Below are 18,453 nucleotides of genomic sequence, written 5' to 3'. Positions count from 1 at the left end.
TAGGACCTTAGTGGTCCTTTAGGCCGGAGGCTTCAACCCAGGCCTCATACGATTGGACTGCAAGTATTCTGTGTTCCGTTGGCATGTGATGCTTTTAAAGAAATGTAAGCCTACACTTAAAACGTGGGCGATTGCACGTGAAAAACAGATCTGGCAACTCCGGCCCCTTTTCCTTTGTGGCAGTGACTGCAGGCACAGAGGGACAGCTGCTCCCTGGGTCCCCAGGGGACTCACTGATCCCTCCCACCCTGGGCACCTCTCCCAACCCAGGACTTCACTGTTTTACTTCTTTCTCCTGCCTTTGAGGATATTTAAGTTTATGGCTCCTGATCAAGGTCACCCTAACTTGTTCTAGAAATGGAAAAAAAAAAATGAAGCCGGGAGTGGGGTGGGGCTGTCACTGACTTAAGATCACAGGGCTTCTCAGAGCAGAGTAGCTGCACGAGAACTCTAACTCCTTCACACACAACCATCCACTCCTGAACCTTAGTTTTTGGAATCCTGAGTTAGGAAACCAGCCATGCTGGCATCCTTGTCCCTGAAGTTCCCTCTCCCCACTAAACAATGTGCGACCTTAGAATTCATTGATCTTGCTGACCCCTTTGCCTTCATGGACTAGTCACTATGAGTTATCATGTTCTCAAGTTTCAGGCCTGAGCTCTGTGCACACTCTGGACGTCTTCATGATGATTCTGGGAGATGTGCAGTGCCAACACCATTATATTGATGAGACAGGTAAGGCTGCAGACAAGGGCACCCAGACAAGTGCAGTGGTTGAGCTGCCCTTGAACCCAGGCCTTTCTGATCCCAAAACCCGTACCTGGCAGCAGGCCTTGCTATCTTGCAAATATTCATCATCTTTCCCAATAACAGTAATAATAAAAATAGAACTTATTTGGTCCTGAAAAAGTTAAACAATAGGGTCCCGAGTAAAACATCAGAAAGGGGCTCCACCTCTCTACCTGGAATTGTCACTGAGTTTCTGTGTCTATGCCAGCTGCCCCCACTACATGAGAAGTCCCTCAGGAAGGTGCCCTGCCTTATATGCTTTTGTCTCTCCGATATTTATAGAGTATTGCTTAATACCACTTGGAATTATTAGTCAACAACTTCCAGGTTCTATTTTTGATTCAATTTTACTAAAATGGGCCTCTTAGGAGGATACATTTTATGGCCCTTCTGGGTTCTCAAAAAGTCCTGTCTTCTCCACACATCACTTCTTTCCTCGTCTAGTTTTAGTTACCCACAGGAAAGTGGACACTACATCACACGAAATCTATAGGTATTTTTCTTTTTTTTTGCATACAAAACAAGTTTTGTTTATAGCACTTTAATTTTTCCTGTTATTTTTCCAAAGTAAGCCAGGCAAACATTCAACTCTAAGTGATTAAAAAAAAAAAAAAAAAAGAACATATATGCAAAGTACTTGGATGCCAAGGCAGGTAGTTGTTGCAGAAGTAGTAGCAATCTATAAGTAATAGTAATACTTACAACCCATATCATGACCAGTCTTCTGGATAAAAAAGGATCAATATTCCAGTGAGTGAACGGAAGGAATGTGATGTAGAACACTTCTTGACCCAAAGCAGCTGAAAATCTGAATAGGTAATAGTAGAAATAATTCTTCACAATGTACTTCTGTACATAAGCCTGAAAAACAAAAGTTAGAAGACTGTGAGTTCATTGAACATGTCACTAGAGGACAAACTTTGAAACCGCTCTCTAAAACTCTCGGGTCTTAGTTGCCCTGGTGTTGCCTCCCCTCTCATTATGTCATTATGGCATTGTTACCATCAATGTACATAGTTGTTGAACATCTATCAACCCAATTTGTCCACACAATCAAAGAAAAAGTTAGCTCTTCATCAAATTAACTGAGTAACATCTAAGACAGAAATATCAGGGAAGACAGGACATTGAAAAAGAAATAGGGGCGGGGTGGAGGGGGTCAATTGGGGGAAAAGGGGGACAGCTGTAATACTTTCAACAATAAAGATCCAGTTAATAAAAAAGGATATAGAGGAAGGTACACACAGATGGAAGAATATACCGTGTTCATAGATTGGAAGAATTAGCATCATTAAAATGTCCCTACTACTCAAAGCAATCTACATATTCAATGCAATCCCTATTAAAATAGTTTACCTTTTAAATGGGACAAAGAAGGTTAACCCACTACAGTGATGGTGCAAAAAAAAAAAAAAAAAAGAAAGGCAGTAAATATACACAGTCTGCTAATACACAGTCCCATTTTCCCTCTTATCCTGGAGTAGGCAGGAAAAAAAAAAAAAGACTTAAGGGGGTTAAAACAGGAATAAGCAATCTATTCAAAATATGGTGAACAACTTTAAATTATGGTTTATTTTTGATGAGCTAAGAAATAAAACATGCTATTTATAGTAGTCATAGACTTTATAAAATCAAAGAAAAACACCAATGGGGAGGAAAAGAGGCAACTCAACCACAGGGGCAACTATGTCAACACCCTTGTAGGTCTGGATTTTCTGTTTTGTTTTATACAAAATCTGAGGTTTTTGAATCCTGGAATAATTCAGAGAATAAGTTATCTGTATTTGTTCTGCACATACTCATTCTGTGCCTATGATGGCCTAGAACCTGTCCTGGGTGCGAAGAAGAGTCAGATGAGTCAAGCATGACCCCTGGGTTCAAGGAGCTCTTTTCTGGTGGGAGAGAGGGAGGGAGCCAAAGTGTATAATAATTTGGGGCAGTGAATTTTTGAAGGACCAATGTTGTGTTTGAGGCGTTGAAAGGGCCAAGCAAGAATATATGATATACTTAAGGAATAAAATAAAATAAAAAGACGACCTTGGAAATTGAAAGAATATAACTATACTTGACGCTGTTGGCTGCCTACCAAGTATGCATTCCTTTCTCTAAGAGGTTCCTGATTTTATTCCAGCATCTCTACCTCCCCCACAGAGCCCTGTGACTCAGGGGAAGCTGACACTGCTCTCAGCTCCAGAGGTGTATCTGGATTCGTCTCAACCAGTCACAGAAAGTTCAAGAATTCAGCCTCAAACTGAGCAATGCATGGTACTACCTTGGAGAAAGTTACTAGTCAGGGTGAGCACGTACTGCAAGCTACAAGTTCATCTCTCTCAGGATGAACTTTAACTTCTAAGTGAATTCAGATGAGAGAGAATGGCAATAGATCCACCCTAAACAGGAGAGATCAGAGAGTTCAAAGTGAATGAAATAAGGAAGTGTGTAGTTTCATTTCTCTGCCAAGATAATATTATTACTGGATTGCAAAACAGGGACAAGGAACTGTGAACCAATAACTAAGTGAAAAACTCCTCTATCATCTAATCTGAGGACTAATCTCTGCCAGTTCCATTTTACAAATGTACATCCAATGGGCCTGACCTTCAGGTAAACCCTGTAAAGAGCCCTCTCAGCATATAGATTACTTTAACCTGCCAGCTACCAGGTACACCTGGTAAACTGTCCTGCACTGGAGCTCTACAAGACCTTTTTGCCAAACTCTGACAAGGGTCAAACCCCTCTCTCATGTCATTTCATCGTTTTTCAAGTGCTATTGACATTCTAAGTATTCAGTGACAACCATTTCCCTACCCTAGAGATTTACCTGAGGCCAAGTTCAATATTTAATCCTAGTAAATAATTGAAAAGACCCTCAGCGATGACAGCAAACTGCTCTAGTGTTCCAAGTACTATCTTTAGATGTGCTTTTTACAATCTCTCAGGTCTCTATTTTTTTTGGGGGGGGGGGAGGGTGAGGGGAGGAGAAAAAAGTGTGATAGCTGTCTCCCAATGCCATCCTGCTTTTTTGGTCATAAGTTCCTCAAATGCACATTCTTCTAAAGTAGGGTTTCCAGTAACTTAACCTGTGAGTCAGAGAAGAGCTGCTCTGTTTTGCCACTGGGTATTCTGTGTTCTCTGCAAGGCTGCCTTTGATGCAGAAACAGATCAGGAGAGAGGGGCACTACAGACTCATTGCATGGGAAGAGAAAGAACACTGAGAATATATAACTTATTCACTTGGCTCTGCTCTGAACACCTGAACAGCATTTTGTTTCCCAACACACACCAGAGTCCCAAATGCAAAGGAAGGACGGCCAGGTCAGCGCCACTGACGTGCTCAGGGCTGACCCAGACAGCAGACTGCGCTTTCAGAGGAGGAAAACAAGAAATCATTTTTAGCCCAAACAGTGTGTGACCTTGAGAAGTCAATTCGTCCTTCGGAACTGCAGTGGCCTCAGCTGCAAAGGACAGAGTAGCACTAGTGAAGCATCCATTTTATATAAAAACTGCTGTTTGAAATTTTAACCCTGCTATTTGGCTTCTGTAAATGCTTGCTTGCTTAAATAATAAGGAAAATAAGACTACTCCCACTTCAGAGAAGCCATTAAACCTTCCCCGGACAAAGTTATCAGTGCTGGCACCAGGCCAGGCCTTTGGTTGAGGTCTCAAGACCCCAGCACATAGGGGCTCTTTAAGAACTTGCAAAGGTGGCCAGAAACACCCCATATTTGGTAGACAAATAAGGTAAAAACATATAAATAGGGAAAGTTCCTCCATGTTGGGGTCCAGAATTTGAGAGACATTTTCCTCTGGGCCCGCACGTAATAATAATAATAAATGTGACTCCATCTCTCTAAGCATTGCTTGGTTCTTCTCCGGTTTTCTGTAACACTAGTTTCTTTTTAGTATACAAAATGTTTTAAAGCAGGGAAAAGCCCCTTAAATAAAATGGTACTCAGGGCCCATTAGATAAAATAATAAGACTGGAAGCCTGTACTAACTGGTTGAGAGTGAAGAGGGCCCTAGGGAATCCCTACTTCAGCCCAGGCCACCTCCAGCCCCCCAGTCTTCCTCTGGAATAGCTCCTCAGAGCAGGTCAGTAATCAGTTTGGAAACCACTGACCTTCGTCTCTGCCAGACCTCATGTACCACCTTCCTAGAATTTATCCTTGGCCCCGAGTACACAGGCTATAGATATTCCAGACAAACTCTGGACCAAAAGTCATTGCAAGGTCTTATTACTCATTCCATTTGTTCAGGTTAGAGCTGTAAATGTAAGTATTTTTCCAAAGGTCAAGTTTGAGATACTCCTGACTCTCAACAGAGCCAGAGCAGTTCAGGTCTGGGAGGACATCTGCAACTCTAAGCAGTTCTCTCTAATTGGAAGCAGGAGAGAGAGCTCATTCTCAGGCTGAGAGAAACCCAATTATAGAGATCCAGCTATATACATACACCATCTTACTGAAAAATAATCCCAAGACCCAAAGTCCTTCACTGGAATACACCAAGCAGCCGTGTTCCATTCACAATGGCTTTGCTTAGAGAAGCTTCAGAGACGGGAAAGAAGCCAGTGAGTACAGTGAACTGACCGGGAGCACAGAGATGCCAGGAGGAGGGATGCCACAGAGCCCGAGGTAGGGAACAAAGACTCTGGAAGCAATCTGTCTCAGACCGAATCCAGGCTGCCCCACCACTTACTATCTGAATAATCTCAGCAATGCCTCAGTCTCCCAGAGCCTCAGTTTCCCCACCCGAGAATGTACACATTAGTACATACCACACTGGGATGTTGGGAAGCTTAAATCAGACACTGTTGGTGGTGTGTTCAAAGCACCCAATTCAGAGCCCGGCAGAGAAACTTCTCAGGGAGACCTCCCTGTTGGTCACAACCCCAACAGTGAGGATTTCCAGAAAGTGCTTCTCTGTGCAAATGTGCATTGAATCACCTGGCTCTTGTTAAAATGCAGGCTTTGATGCAGTTCACCTGAGGCAGGGCTGATAGTTTTGAGTTCCCAGGTGATGCTCATGCTGCCAATTTTCACCCCTCAGGCAGCACGCTGAGTAGCAGGGATCATACCCTCCAGTGAAGGGTTTTTTAACACAAAAGCGGGTGTCCGATTTGATCCTCAGTGTTGGAGGAAGCCTCAATGGGAATTTAAGAGAGTTAGAGAATGTGAGCAAAGCAACAAGTAAAAATGATGGTGACAAAGCAGAAGGGAACAGTTAGTGAGTCCCAGGCAGGAGCCTACTAGTAAAATAGTCCAAATGCAGGAACAGAGCCCACACAAGCACCTCGGCCACAGAAGGCACTAAAGGGAAGGGCACATGTGAGAGAGGCCCCTGGAGCAAACAAGCAACTGACAACACAGAAAGCACTAAGCCATCTCCCACTTGTTGCCTTCATTCATGAGGGTTTTGCATAAATTCCTGGATGATGAATACCAAATTAGTTAGGATCCATGAACCTTAAAAAACACAGGAAAACAAACCTCATTTCTTAAAAAGGGCTTTTGCATCACTGTCAGAGTCCTGGCTTGGAGACTCTCTGACTGTGAACAGGAACATTTGTCCTTATGTTCTCCGCTAAAATGTAGGTGACAATTTGCTTTTTGTTAAAAAAAAAACAAAACAAAAATATCTCAGCCTGGTACTGGCACAAGAACAGACATATAGACCAATGGAATAGAATAGAGAACCCAGATATTGACCCAAACCACTATGCGCAATTAATATTTGACAAAGGAGGCATGAACATACAATGGAGTCAGACAGTCTCTTCAATAAATGGTGTTGGGAAAATTGGACAGATACATACAAAAAAATAAAACTAGATCACCAACTTACACCATACACAAAAATAAACTCAAAATGGATAAAGAACTTAAACATAAGACGGGAAACCATAAAAACACCAGAGGAATCCATAGGCAGAGAAATCTCAGACATATGCTGAAGCAATTTCCTCACCGATACTGCTCCTAGGGCAATGGAAACTAAAGAGAAAATAAACAAATGGGACTACATCAAAATAAAAAGCTTTTGCACAGCAAAAGAAACCATCAACAAAACAACAAGAAAGCCCACTGTATGGGAGAACATATTTGCAAATGTTATCACTGACAAAGGTTTAATCTCCAACATCTACAGGGAACTTATACAACTTAATAAAAGGAAGATAAATGATCCAATAAAAAAATGGGCAATGGACCTAAATAGAATCTTCTCGAAAGAAGACAGAAGGAAGGCCAAGAGGCATATGAAAACATGCTCCAAGTCACTAATTATCCAAGAGATGCAAATCAAAACGACAATGCGGTACCATCTCACACCTGTCAGAATGGCTATCATCAACAAATCAACAAACGACAAGTGTTGGCGAGGATGCGGAGAAAAAGGAACCCTTTTGCACTGCTGGTGGGAATGCAGACTGGTGCAGCCACTGTGGAGAACAGTCTGGAGTTTCCTCAAAAAACTAAAAATGGAACTCCCATTTGACCCAGAGATCCTACTTCTAGGAATATATCCCAAGAATCTAGAAACACCAATCAGAAAGGATATATGCACCCTTATGTTCATAGCAGCACAATTCACCATAGCTAAGATTTGGAAACAGCCTAAATGCCCATCAGCAGATGAGTGGATTAGAAAACTATAGTACATGTACACAATGGAATATTACGCTGCTATAAAAAAGAAGGAATTCTTACCATTTGCAGCAGCATGGATGGACCTGGAGAGCATTATGTTAAGTGAAATAAGTCAGGCAATGAAAGAAAAATACCACATGATCTCACTCATTTATGGAAAATAAAGAACATTATAACCTGATGAACAAAAATTTAGATACAGATGCAGTAAAGCTCCGAACAGACTGTCAAATTACAGCGGGAAGACTGGGGAATGTTGGGGAGGTGGGGAAGAGATCAACCAAAGGACTTGTATGCATGCATATAAGCACACCAATGGACACAAGACATTGGGGGCAGAGGGATGAGGACATGAGACAGAGGGTAGGGGAGGTTGGGGGAAGGTCTATGGGGAAAAAAAGGAGATATGTGTACTACTATATGTAATACTTTAAACAATAAAATAAAATTAAAAAAATAAAAAAGAGAAATATATTCTAAAGAAGAGCAAACATAAAGTATCTTGATATATTGAAAAAAATATCCTATATAATAAAAAGCTAATATGCAAATAGACTGAATGTTTGAACAACCAGTCGCTATGACATGCGCTGACCACCAGGGGGCACATGCGGAACATGGTGAGCATTGGCTGTAAGAGGATGGTGAGCCAGGAAGGGGGGGGGCGGGCACCAGACCAATCAGGGTGCCAGTCGCTGTCATCAGGGCGAGCCTCTGGTGGTTACTGAAAATTCTTTGCTCCCACGCACCACGGTCTTGCGCTCACATCTGCTGCTGGTGCCGGCCCCAATCACTGCGCCATCAGCGGATGCAAGTGGAGCCAGTGCCATCAGCGCATGGGAGCGTGGCAGACAGGACTGGGGACTGCAGCGGGAGGGGCCGGGCAGGGGTGTGGAGGATGGGCCGAGACCCTCCCCTATGCCCACCACAGCCTCGTGGGCCACAGTTCCTTTTAAGGTGCATGAATTTGTGCACTGGGTCCCTAGTGTGTGTGTGTGTGTGTGTGTGTGTGTGTGTGTGTGTGTATAAACTGAAAGTATCCCATTAAGATGGGTGGCTTTTGGAAGTTCTAAAGCATTATTTTTATTAACCCAACCTGGTAAATTGCCATTGCTAGCTACATCTGCAATAATATACTTTCAACCTGCATACTCATTCTCATCCACTCTCAAGGGTTGTCACTCGCTTCCCCAGGGCCTTTTTTCAAGGCAGACAACATCGTCATGTGCTTGGGATTGTGGGAGAAAAGGGATATCAGCGGATGAGTTCCAGAATGACAGTCATTTATGGAGTCCGGTGTCTCCCCAGAAAAAAACACCATCTATGGTCGAGGGAATGTCCCAGAAGACATAGGATTCAGGACTAAAACTAGGCATTGCCTTGCCTTCTGATTCTCATACTCTGCATATATTCAGCCAGAATTTCTCATTTAGAGCCTAGAGATTGGCAAGTGCATATCTAGGAAACTTGATTCCTCTTTCAATAGAATCAGTAGAGGATGTGGTTCTGCTACCTCTCTCTGAAAGAATAGGCTTTGGTGCACATACCATCACACACCACAGAGATGGGATATTTGTAAAATAATCATTCTTTCCAAGCTGTTGTATAAGACACCAACTAGCATGTTAACATACTAAGTACAAATCAAGCAATGCCCCCAATTTTTTAAATTTAAAATGGCAAATCTTAGGGACCATGTCTGTGTAGACCATTCATTCATTGCTACACTTTAGTGATGGCAGATTATTTACTAATATGCTCCCCTAACTTTTAATTACTCTTTTTAAAAATAGATTTTTTTTACTGATTTTAGAGAGAGGGTAAGAGAGAGGGAGAGAAACACTGATCGGCTATCTCCTGCACACCCCCTACTGGGGATCGAGCCTGCAACCTGGGCCTGGGCCCTGACTGGGAATCAAACCAGCAACCTCTTGGTGCACAGGACAACACTCAACCAACTGAGCCACACCGGCCAGGCCTACTCTTATTTTTTGTTTAAGTTTAGGAAATCAAGACTTTTCAATCTATAAAGAAAATTAAATGATGATCACTTAGGAAGCCTAAGAAAGATTGACAGTGTCCCTTGAAGGGGAAACACGAGGAATGAGACTGTGCAAGGGTTTCTTCTTTCATCTTCACGTCCAGATAGAATTACAGGCTGTGAGCTCACTGATGTCAGGATGGCGAGACTGAAAATCAATAAAATAAAAGGACAAGTTTTTCAAATAAGAGCTTGAAAGGGAACTTCACATCAATCACTTTCGTCTGCTCAGGTGACATTTGTGGAGATCCCTCAGCCTGTGTCCAAGAATAAGACGGAGGCTGGAGGGGACTGCACCCAGTGTGACTTCTATATTCTGTATCTAACTGTAGCCTTTCCCGCAGTGGAGCTTTGTTTTCCTCCGGACAACCTGTCAGATTTCAGCCCATCCTCGGGACATCTGACATCTTCTTTTTCTTTTCCTCAAGAGCCAGCTCTTGTACTGGCGCCGTCAGAAAGGCTGAACCAGGATTACGAATTGTGAAATTCTCGAAATTGCGGGAGTGATCTATGGTGGCGACGAAGCTCCACTTGAACCCAGAAACAAGTCTTACAACTGGACAAAATGCTGCCTGGTCATGACTTGGAGAAATCTGTGCCTGAAGCACACAGTGTCCGCTTAGAAAGCGAGTCTGTGAATGGGCAGGGGAAGGGTAGGACAGCGGTTTGCGGAAACTAGAGATGAAGCTTCTGCTAGAAGAATGTCTTCCACGGACAAGAGCAACAGGAGTTCACACAAAGAGAAATAACCATTACTCTTTTTAAAGGGGGCGGAGGGAATTAGCTGTCATTTAAATTCTCAAAATGTCTTAAGAACTTAACTGTTTTTCAAAACATTTGGATCCGCTAAAACCTGAAACACATTGTGCAAAACATTCTTCCATTTAATTGTTAAGCCCTGGTGTGTTTCGGGGGGATTTTTGCTGCAGATGTTTCTGATTCATTTATATTAACTTATCAAGATGACATTTGGAAGAGCTAAAGGATGCTCAAGGAGTCTTTTAAACTTGCGTTCATTAGTTTTAACCCAGGAATTCCACCTCCTGCCCCAACACACACACTCAGAATTCAGAACTTTGAAGGCTCGGTTCAGTTCCACTTTAACCCAGCAGCATGAAGTCATCCATCCCTAAATCCCTAAAAAAAAAACCCCACACACGCTTTTCTAAAGCATTAAAAGGCACCACCAACACATGGGTAAAGAGGGCCCAAAGGTACAAACACTTAGTTTTCAACACAAGAGAAAAATTCTATAGCTACATAGGGTGACAAAAGTTAACTAGACTTATCGTGATTGCTTTGTGGTATATATAACTATCAGATCATTATATTGAACACTTGAAACGAATATAATGATAGGTCAATTATAGCTCAACAACAAAAATGTTTAAACTTTTAAAAAAGCTTCCCTTAAAAAGTAAGAAAGCTATTCGGGCATGTATAAGGTGTTTTCCTTGATCATTTTTATGTACAAAGATTTACAAATCAACATTGAAATCAGACAAAAATAAAACTCCAATCTGGCTAGTTTGCCACTGAAGTTGAGAAGAGTTTACTTAAAGGCTTTCCTACTTCCATCTTTCTGGCTTATGTGGGCGAAATGGGCACAGCTTTTTTTGGCATGTCGTTTTCTTTATCCAAGACTATCATGTTCGTAGGTGTGTGCATAACTGGAGAACAAAGTTGAAGCAAAACGTTACCTTCCTGTCACCCCTCCCACTTCTTTCTTTCTTCTTCTACTTTTTGTTGTTGTTGTTAATCCTCACCTGAGGATACATTCCTATTGATTTTTTTTTTTTTAAGAGAGAGTGGAAGAGAGAGGGAAAGACAGAGAGAAACAATGATGTGAGACAAACACATCGATTGGTTGCCCCCTTGATCTAGGAATCGAATCTGGGACCCTTTGGTCCACAGGCCGACACTCTATCCACTGAGTCAAACTGCCTAAGGCCCCTTCCACCTCTTACATCCAGCTCTCCACTCCTCGGAGCTCTCAAAGAATCCAAGATGGGAAAGAATACTTGGGAATGATTTTTCTGTCTTGATAGGCAACCCCCCAACACACACATCCAGGGAGAGCCAAGCAGGGAAAGCTGGGACAAAGGGAAGGGGGAAGACCTTTTTCGGAGAAGGTCTCCCTCCCTGCACACTCCTCCTAAGCCTTGGGAAGTGCCACCCATTTTCATCATATTTTCAAGCAATAGTTCCTTCTGAAGGCCAGCTCTGGGGAAGTTTAAAGCCACTCGTCACAAAATAAACTTAGGAAAAAGCTTTGAAATTGTGTGCACACACATAAAAGGACGCTAAGAAGAGAGCCAGGCTGCGTCAGAACAATGGTCCTCCCCACCCAGCCTGTCCCTGGCACACTCTGATTTCTTTGTGCCTATGAATGTTGGATTTTTGGTTGTTGATGTTCTTTTTTTCACTTTTGATTTTTTTGTGTTAAATGTGTTGGTTTTTTATGTTACTTGTTTTTTTCTGATTCTCTGATTAATATTTAGTGTGTATTTTTTTTTTCTGACTAACACATTTCATTCTAGAACATTTGGGAGTTCAAACACTACGTAAAAACAAAGCAAAACTTCCCTGTGACCCCACCCCTGAGTCTCAACCCCTTTGAATAGAGCCACTGATCTTTTTCCTGTGCATAAATGAGAGTGCGTGTGCTGGCCTGTATTTTAATCAAATTGAGATACTAAATCTTAAATGTTTACGTATGATTCTATAGTCTGCCAGTCTTGGGTCCAAACTGATGTACTGGGTGAGTATTTCCTTAGGTCCCTAAATATTATTTTAGATCATGATTTTGGTCAAGCTGAGCTGTTTAACGTTTGCTCCCCCTTCACTGTGCTCCACTCGCTCACTCCCGGGTTCCTAGGCAGATCCCAGACCAGGATGGCAAACACGACCTGCTGGGGGCTCCTGGAGGCGCCATTCCCGGACCCTCTTCTGCCTCGCTCACTCCTTAACCTGACCAAGCAAACATCCACACTGACAACCCTTCCTGGGACCACCTGTTTCCATCTTATTGCTGTTGGTTTGTTTTGCTTCCCATGGACCTAAAGCCTTTTTTTTTTTTTTTTTAAATTGGTTTCAGAGGAAGGGAGAGTGAGAGATAGAAACATCAATGATGAGAGAGAATCATTGATAGGCTACCTCATGCACGCCCCCTACTGGGGATGAGCATATGCCCTTGACTGGAATCAAACCCGGGACCCTTCAGTCCGCAGGCCGACGCTCTATCCACTGAGCCAAACCAGCCATGGCAGGACCTAAAGTCTTTTTACCAGATTTTGCAAAAGTTACAGAGTTACACTTTAAGTGTGCTCAGGGCCACCGCTCAGAACACACTGCTGAAGAAATAAAGAATGACCTGGGGGTGGCCCGACAGGCACCGTGCTGAAGTGTGTGTGTGTGTGTGTGTGTGTGTGTGTGTGTGTGTGTGTTCCAAAAAGGTAAAACCAGGTCTTCCAAGGCTGTGAAAGACCTGGGGTTGTTAAGTGACCCAGAACCCTCCTTCACCAGCTCCAGCTATCACTCGCAGAGACAAATGGATACACATGGAACCTACAAGGGTCTGGGTGTCTGCTAGCCTTGGGTCCAAACAGATCTACTGGGGCAACTCTGGGGAAGTTTGAACGTCCTCACCTGTGCAGTGGGTGTACCCTCACCTGTGTAGGGGGTGTGCCCTCACCTGTGCAGTGGGTATACCCTCACCTGTGTAGGGGGTGTGTCCTCCCCTGTGCAGTGGGTGTACCCTCACCTGTGTAGGGGGTGTGTCCTCACCTGCGCAGTGGATAGAACACCAGCTCCCTTGCAGAGGAATTAGAAAGATGAAATGAAATCACTTGTATAAACTACACTGTATGTGCTCAATAAATGATAGTTGTATTTACAATGTTTTCTAAACAGTGTAAATAATAAGAAAATGTCAGAAGTATCCAGTTACAGTGGAACACAGAGGATGGAAAGAAGAGGAAACTTAAAAACCCCACAAAGACATCCTAGAGAGGCAGGGGAGCCATCCTGGAGAGATGACTGGCACTGTGACAGACAGAGGAAGGGAAGAGAGACTAAACTGAAGGGAGCAGCATGAGGAGAGGAGGGCAGCAACAAGGCGCACATTCCTGGAACAGTCCACAGTCCACAGTCCACCGCTACAGTGTAAGTGCAGGCAGCAAGGCTAGCAGGAAAAGCAGAGCCGGAGAAGAGTCCTGAAGGCCGTGATCAGGAGGTTGGGCTTAACCTGGAGGCAATGGGGAGCCAGTGAGATAGTTGGACCAGGAAGTGACATGAGCAGAGGTGTGGTCTACATGGCCCCACTGTGCTTGCAATCTTGTCCCTTCTCAGCGATTTCCTATCTTCCTCAGATTCAGATGTGCCAAAGAAGAGGTCCGAGGCAGGCTACAACATGCCAGGAACCACCTCCTACGCTGTGCTCACAGAGGGTTTACACACCGGCCTTTGCCATTGGCAGACCAACAGGAGCCTCCTGTGCTCCATCTCACGTCTGAAATAAAAGCTGGATGCTCTGAGAGTCTCCGCGGGCCATCGAGAAAGATGAAGAAAGAGTGCTTTCTGGTTTTGGTCTTGGCTTTGCCATGTGGGATCTGATGATACAGTTATTTAGCAAGAAACCACAGAAACAAAAACAATTTGATGAAACCAGAAGAAAGCAAGTCCATGCACAGACTGGGACCGAATGCCACAGGCTGTGCAGGGACCCAGCCTGACAAACCCTCAGGCTCTGGGTCTCAGCTAAGCTCTGTCTCCCAGGGCCCCACGGTTGTTATGTGACCCAGAACCCTCCTTCACCAGCTCCAGCTACCACTGGCTGAGACAAGTGGATACACACGGAACCTACGAGGGTCTGGATGTCTGCTGGCCTTGGGTCCAAACAGATCTACTGGGGAAACTCTGGGGAAGTTTGAATGTCCTCACCTGTGCAGTGGGTGTACCCTCACCTGTGTAGGGGGTGTGTCCTCACCTGTGCAGTGGGTGTACCCTCACCTGTTTAAGGGGTGTGTTCTCACCTGTGCAGTGGATAATGTCAGAAGTATCCAGTTATAGTGGAACACAGAGGATGGAAAAGGACTGAGGTTCCTATACCGAAGGACACAGAACGCATTGGAAATACCAGAGTGTGGGAAATGTGTTCTCATTTATTTTCATAGAACACAATTTCCAGAAAGTGCTGTGTGACCAGAACTGATGCTCCCAATGGGTCAAAGACGGTCAGAGAAACGTGGGTTTGGAGCCTTGATAAGGAGAGGAACCAGACCAAGTTAAACAACCTGTGACAACTGCCTGCCTATGCGGATGACGAGTCCGGGAAGCTTAGGTTTGAAGACTAGGAAAGACGAAATGAAGTTTGGGATCCTCACAGCCCTAATTCCAGAATGGTAGACAGAAGTCCATGTGCACAAAACTCCTGCCCCCAGCCTCATGCACCTGCACACAAACGCACGCACATGCAAATGCACACACACAACACACATGCACACACACACAAATGCACCTACACTTATACATGCATACACTTCCTTCCCATCCTGCATCCTATGCTATGACGACAACCTGCAACACTAAGCCAGTTGAAATATCAAGCCCTTGATACACCTTCTGCAATGAGGCTGCTCTGATTAAAACGATAGCTTCAGCATCACCTATGTCCTTAGAGTGTGGTCCCTAGGCCCACAGCATGGGCACTACTTATTTGAAATTCAGACTTCCAGACCTGCAGAGTCCCTGGGAATTTTAGCTTCATTCGCATGCACATTAAAGTTTGAGAAGTACAATCTACATTCATGGAGAGAAGGAATGGAATGTTTGATTGGATAAGATTTTTCTATTCTCTCTGGGCCTCTGCACATGTGAAAGGGGAAACTGCTGGATAAGCACAGAAGCCCCAGTGGGAACAGGCAAACCCAGGGAGGCAGGAAGCGGACTAGGGGTTTCTTTTCGGGGTGATGGCAATGCTCTAAAATTGATTGTGGTGATGGCTGCACAGCTCTGTAAATGTACTGAAAACCAATGACATCGGTGAATTGCATGGTGCGTGAATTATATCTCAATAACACTTAAAAATATAAGTAAAAGCACTCAGGAGCCTTGGAAACACCAAATTGGTAACTTCTGAGTTCGATTGCAAAAAGAGACACCTATGGAACCAGATTGTGAAGGGTAGCTCCACTAGGAGACTGCTCTTTTATCCCAGCTTGATGAGTTTCTTTCAACACAGAAACACTGAAATGGTCACTGGTCTTAAAACATGACCTTCTAGGCCATCAGGGTCCGTGCCCTGACTCCATGATGTAGACACCTCATTCTGATTTCCTCCAGCCGTGTGCTTCCACACTAAGCAAGGAAAGATGTGCAGCCTTCTAGAACATTCTCCAGGCACCACACCTGGAACCCCAGCATTCCTATCCAAATGCCCAGCCTGCATCTGGGCCCCATGCAGGTCTCTTCCCCAGGTCTGTCCTCCCTATTGCAGATGACAGCACCAGTGTGCACCCCTCTGGCCCCAGGGCTGGCCCCAGCACAGGGGAGTCCTTTGCTCAGTCCCCAGTAGGTGACAGGTTGGTGCCCTGACTTTGCTGCCTTCCAGCTGGAACTCTGGGGTATCTGAGAAATCTAAACTTGAACCTAGCTTTCTGGATCACATAAGGATATGTATGTCAAGTCAGAAGGTCAAAACATTATATATTTAATGCTTTGTTGTCTTAACGAATAACTTTAAAATACTTTGTCCTATGGAATCTCTGGCTCCATTTCTGCATTTGCCCTAAAACCCTGCAGTTTTAGACATCTATAATTTTTTTTCTAAGTTTGTCGAGCACTTAGTGAATATTTTTGGTCTTCTCCCTAATATGTTATATTTTATAGGTAAATATTAATTACTCACTAGAGGCCATCCCATCTTTCCATAACTTCATGCACAATAAATACCAAGGACTTATTTTGGCTCCCAAACAGTACAGAAAGTTTTAGGATAAGAAGCATCTAAAATGTGTTTGCTTTCTATACCTCATATTTGCAAAACATGGTAGTTAAAAAAAAAAAAAGAAAAAACCAGGAAATAAATAATTCATATATATAAAAGCCTAAGCAACCCTTACGAACAGTTGACTGGTCACTATGATGATGCACTGACCACCAGGGGGCAGATGCTCAATGCAGGAGCTGCCCTCTGGTGGTCAGTGCACAGCCAACCTCCTGTGGTCCCTTCCCCTGGCCGGCCCTGATTGGCCCTGATTGACTCTGATTGGCCATGATCGCTGGCCAGGTTGAGGGAACCCACCTGTGCATGAATTTGTGCACTGGGCCTCTAGTAATGAATAAAGCAGCTGCATATTTTACGTTAATAACATGTAACGTTCTCCCTGGGCTACTTTTCTTCTGAAGAAAATGGAAAAGCAAATCCTCTAGAAAAAAAATGGAAGCCTCTGGGCACTTAAAAAACAACAAGTCACCTTAAGTGGAACTTTGGGGAGGAGGGAACTTAATGAGTTGAACCATGAGAGCTTAAAGACTTCCATGGCTCTTGGAATCTTTGTAACTAATCGTTTGGTGACAGAATGCTAGAAGGGGCCCAGCTCTTGTTGTCACAACCCGTAATTTGAGCAGAAGCTACCTTACTTCATGCCCTCCAAAATATTCCACTGTGCTTTCATTCCTTGTGAGCTGTGAAGCAGAGGCCAAGTTCACAACTTTCCTTTGCCCTCCTGTGAGGGGACTGATGTCACCCATGCCTGCTGCCAACCGAGTTGACTCCTGCTCAGATATATTTCAGAAGAGGCTCCCAGCCCGATGCCTCCTCCCACACAATCCCATCATCTGGGTTCCTTGTGGGAATTCGAAGCTTTTTCTTTGTACTGGGGATTAAATTTAAATATAACGATTTGTATAGCACATGCTTCAACATTTCAATCATTTTGGAAACTGGGGCCGGCGGGGAGATGGGGAAAATGATCTCAGATAAGACTGAATTGGTAAGTTGCCACACAGCTGCTCTGCCCAATATGGTAGCCATATGTGGCTATTCACATTTAATTAGATAAAAACCCAGTTCTCAGTTGTACCAGTCGCATTTCCCATGCTCAACAGGCCCATGTGATTAATGGCTACCAATTTGGATGGTGCAAACAGAGAACAATTCCATCCTCACCGGAAGTTCTACTGCACGTGCTCAGTTGCGAGAGTTTTCATGTTTTCTCTGTGGTCCCAGGCAAGCCTTCTTTTACTCTCTGTTGTTGGCACTATTATATATTGTACCATCACTTTTGCAACCGTAAAAGTAGATAGTGATGTACTAGCTACACAGCTTCTCAGTTTTGTAATATACTAAACCCCACCAAATTATGTATTTTAGAAGAATAAACTGTAGTACATGAATTATATATCTATTTTAAAAAATAAAGTCTAATTGGTCAAATATCCAGAAATAACTCCATTAATCCACCTTGGCAAGTATCACGGAACAGCCCAAATGACCTTATTCGAATGAAAAGCAGAGAGAACTGAATCATTTTTAATAGCAAACAAAACGAACAGCCTTCACCCTCCAGGGGCTCCCAACAGCACCTAGATTGGGAGGACCTTTCATAGAGGCCACTTTCAAAGTTTATCACAAAGTAGTGATGTTAGCCCTGGACTCCCCACTTCCTCTCCCACGTTCTCCTAGTGTCAAGGTTTCCACCTGGCAGAGAGCTGCAGCCCATGTCACCTGGGCTTCTTCCCTCGAGACAATTTCCCCAAGAAAAAAGAAAGAAAACAACAGATATGGGCAACAGACACAGTACCCACCCTGAGCTACCTGGGGTGTGTTTTCCCTTGTCTCTTTGAGGAAGAGAAACACCAGCAGATTATTGGCAGGTTAGAGAGCAATTTTCCTGATTTACATTGGCAAACAAGATGCCAAGTAGTAGAGGTCTCATTTCTGGAGGTTCCAAAGGGACTTTCTCATTATGGAGAAAG

At 43.8% G+C, this 18,453-nt stretch overlaps 1 protein-coding gene across 1 annotated transcript in view; it reads right to left on the bottom strand.

Annotated features, from left to right (window-relative positions):
• Positions 1-18,453, bottom strand: part of SGPP2 (sphingosine-1-phosphate phosphatase 2) — a 94,113-nt gene that overhangs the window by 49,714 nt on the left and 25,946 nt on the right. Inside the window, exon 2 of the mRNA XM_080671100.1 lies at positions 1,492-1,650. Coding sequence (XP_080527226.1) covers positions 1,492-1,650 — 159 coding nt within the window. The remainder of the gene's footprint in view (positions 1-1,491; positions 1,651-18,453) is intronic.

This window comes from Plecotus auritus, assembly GCF_963455305.1.
Source record: "Plecotus auritus genome assembly, chromosome: 5".
NCBI classification, from domain to species: Eukaryota; Metazoa; Chordata; class Mammalia; order Chiroptera; family Vespertilionidae; genus Plecotus; species Plecotus auritus.
Note: the sequence above shows the minus strand (reverse complement) of the source record. Positions and strands in the feature narration are given on the sequence as shown.